The sequence below is a fragment of the Gouania willdenowi genome, chromosome 9, assembly GCF_900634775.1.
Source record: "Gouania willdenowi chromosome 9, fGouWil2.1, whole genome shotgun sequence".
In the NCBI taxonomy this organism is placed as follows: domain Eukaryota; kingdom Metazoa; phylum Chordata; class Actinopteri; order Blenniiformes; family Gobiesocidae; genus Gouania; species Gouania willdenowi.
In genome coordinates this window covers 18,998,281-19,001,859 of record NC_041052.1, presented here as the reverse complement: position 1 = coordinate 19,001,859, position 3,579 = coordinate 18,998,281, and the positions used below count along the sequence as shown (strand labels likewise).

Below are 3,579 nucleotides of genomic sequence, written 5' to 3'. Positions count from 1 at the left end.
ACAACACAACAACAAAAGTGTCAACGGAAAAGAGGGGGATTCTTTTCAAACTAAAATACTCAAGGCAGATCGTAATTCCATCTTTTGATGGAGGTTAGATTTAAATATAGCATTTATTCATGGTTGAATCAAATACAATCAAATACAGTAAATGGCAGTCAGGGCCGGCCCATGACATCTTGAGGCCCTAAGCAGGATACCTTTTGGGGGCCCCACATTGCCAATATTGGACAGTTTTCCATTGTTTACTAACTGCTCCTCTACTGTCTGAATGTTTTTCTTTTAAGTTCTAAACAATATTTTAATTAGTTTTTTCATTTGGATGTTTAGATTTTTTCAACATTTCTTTTGAGGCTCCTTTTTACAGTTTTTCTCGATTGCTAAAGCACAATTTCTAGATCTCTGAGCACAATGACCAGTTGCCTAAACACTTTAATAAATCTGGCCTCTAGTTGGCTTAACTATAAACACATTTCACCTCAATCTCCAATTTCACAAAACTCTGAACACATTTGCATTTGCCAAAACACATGTTGCAGAACTCTAAACACATTTGCACTGCTCTAAACACATTCACACTTATGCTAAACACTTTCACACTTGCTAAAACACACTTTTGCTCACACAATGCAAAATGGTAGACTCAGACATCAAAAGTTGAACACAATGAAAGCACGGGTGTCATTGCTTAAACACTGTGACTCAAAATTGAAGACACATGTGACACCATCCATATTGGCCGCTTGAGAATGCACAACGACTCAAAATTGAAGACACCTGCCAATGATGTGACAACACCTATATAGGCCAGTTTAGAATGCACAGTTTGCTGAAGGTGCCAAACGGCAACAGAATGTACAGAGGCGGAGTTCGTGTCAGAGGAGGGCGAGGAGCAGGCCAAGGAGGGCGAGGAGGGAGAGGAGGAGTGCAAGGAGGAAGAGCAAGACAACCACGTACAATCATCACAGATGAAATGCGAGCTACTGTCATTGACCATGTCATTGTCCATGGAATGTCACTGAGAGAAGCTGGACTAAGAGTCCAACCCAACCTCAGCAGGTTCTCAGTGTCCACCATAATTCGGGCATTCAGACAACACAACAGGTATGTACTGTAGTTACTTTGTCTAAATGTTTGTAGCCCACAATCTAAATTGGTTTCACCACATTACGTTTGCTTTGGGAGACTGGACATTTCCATTGATGTTTGTATTGTAGATTGTAAGTCTTTTTTTGAAGAGTGAAAGCATATTTGTTTCTATAGGGTTGAAAGATTGCCACATCATGGTGGAAGGGCTCCCCTATTTACAGCACAGCAAGAGATCCTCATTGTGGACATGGTCCGGGAAAACAACATCATCAGACTCAGGGAAATAAAGGAGAGAGTCATAGCTGACAACATAAATTTTGGAGGTATTGACAGAGTCAGTTTGGCCACCATAGACAGAGTCCTCCGTCGCCAGAAGCTACGCATGAAGCAAGCTTATAGAGTTCCCTTTGAGCGTAACTCGGACAGAATCAAAGAGCTACGTTTCCAGTATGTGCAAGTAAGTATACATACGGGTATACAATGTTGATTGTTCACAGTACAGTGGGTGTACAAGCTCACTGTACTGCACAGTAGCCCACAGTGTACTGTAGTACTCCTTCTGTGACACTACCCATACTCTATTCATTTCCACAGAGAATCTTGGGGTTGGACGCCATGATGAGACAACATGAATACATCTTCCTGGATGAGGCTGGCTTCAACCTCACCAAGAGACGGAGGAGAGGCCGTAACATAATTGGCCAAAGAGCAATTGTGGACGTTCCTGGCCAACGTGGGGGGAATATCACCCTATGTGCAGCCATGACCTCAGAAGGGCTTCTCCACAGGCAGGCTCTCCTTGGGTCCTTCAACACCCAGCGTCTCCTCACATTCCTGGGAGACCTACGGGACATCCTGATTGACCGTGAGCAGCAGAATCTGGTTCCAGCACAGCCTCCTCCCATCTATGTCATCATCTGGGACAACGTCAGTTTTCACCGCACCAACCAGATAAGAGAGTGGTTCAATATACACCAACAATTCCTCAATGTATGTCTGCCACCCTACTCACCTTTCCTCAACCCCATAGAGGAGTTCTTCTCATCATGGCGGTGGAAGGTGTATGACCGGCAACCATATAGTAGAGAGAACCTCCTCAGGGCCATGGACCTGGCCTGTGATGATGTGGGGGATTACTCAGGCTGGGTCCGGCATGCCAGAGCTTTCTTCCCCCGCTGCCTGGCGAGGGAAAACATAGCCTGCGATGTGGACGAGGTCCTGTGGCCTGACCCCACCCGACGACGTGATGCGCAGGCCCGTGCACAGTCCCCCGCACAGCCCCCCCCACAGGCCCCCGCACAGGCCCCCCCACAGGCCCCTGCACAGGCCCCCCCACAGTCCCCATAGAACCTCTTTACTGTAAGAATTTGTGACATGTATCCCCATGTATGCTTTTGTTCTCTTTTGAAATTTGTTTTGGAAAAAGTATGTTTGTACAGGTTGTCAATAAATGAGGTTCCCCTAAAAATAATCTGTGACTTACTATTGATTACTATACAGATGTGATTACTATACAAATGATGGGGTACTGAGAACATCACACCCTGAACATTGTGTTTTCAATTTTTATTGAAGTGTGTGATAGATATCCAATAGTGTTTACATTTTTGCAAGCTGTGAGGACCATTTTGTTGTCAAAGTTTGGTTTTGGCCATAGGAGCAACAGTTTTGTGGTGAAAGTTTGGGTTTTGGAGTGAGAGTTTCGTTTTGTAAAGAGACTGCGAGTTTTTGTGGAGCTAGCTTGAGAAAAGTGTTTTGTGTTTAGAGTTTAGAGAAAATGGAGGGCAGTTTCCTGAAATGTGTCCTGACATTCGAGAAAAACTGTATAAACAATTTACCACTTTGTAAATACTATTCATATTTATTTAGTTGCAATGATTGTTTTCATTGTTTCTATTTATATTTGTATACTCATGTTTAACTTTACTTGTTTTTTGTTTTAAAGAAAAATGTCTTTTTGAAACCCGATTTTAAAAAGTACTTGGATTGGGCCACGCGTGGTATCAACAGAAAGGTCTGGTCCTCCCGAGTCCGAATATGTGCTTGCTTTTTGGATAAAATCTGAAATGGGCCCGCTGGAGGCTCCGGAAAGTTGGTACGGAGTATTTTATTTTGAAAATACTCCCCCATCTTTACCGTTGTGACTTTTGTTAGTGTGTGTTGTGACTTTTCATGGTGTGTTGTGCAACTTTCGTTGGTGTGCTGTGACTTTTGTTGGTGTGTTGTGCGGCCCTTCTGGACAACCGTACTTACGTAGTGCAAACTTTTTTGTGACAACTAATGCATGTTTTTTTTTTTTTGAAAAAAAAAAAATATAATCCATGAGTATATTGCTTATTTGGGACAATTATCATGCCTTTCAAAGGAAGGGCAAGCTAGACTTTTTAGGGGGGAGCCGTAAAAGGAGAGGGTAGTGTTACACTTAAAGCTGATATCCCGAGTTTCTGAGAAACATCTCGATGTCCCGCCCTCAACAGCTTCACTTCCTCC

The 3,579-nt window shown here is 43.3% G+C and overlaps 1 protein-coding gene across 1 annotated transcript; it reads left to right on the top strand.

Annotated features, from left to right (window-relative positions):
• Positions 1-365: 365 nt before the first annotated feature.
• On the top strand, positions 366-2,436 carry LOC114469483 (uncharacterized). The gene is made up of 3 exons (XM_028457026.1): positions 366-1,104; positions 1,264-1,546; positions 1,684-2,436. The coding sequence occupies exons 1-3, from the start codon at positions 818-820 to the stop codon at positions 2,434-2,436; spliced, it is 1,323 nt and encodes a 440-aa protein (XP_028312827.1). The 5' UTR covers positions 366-817.
• The last annotated feature ends 1,143 nt before the right edge of the window (positions 2,437-3,579 follow it).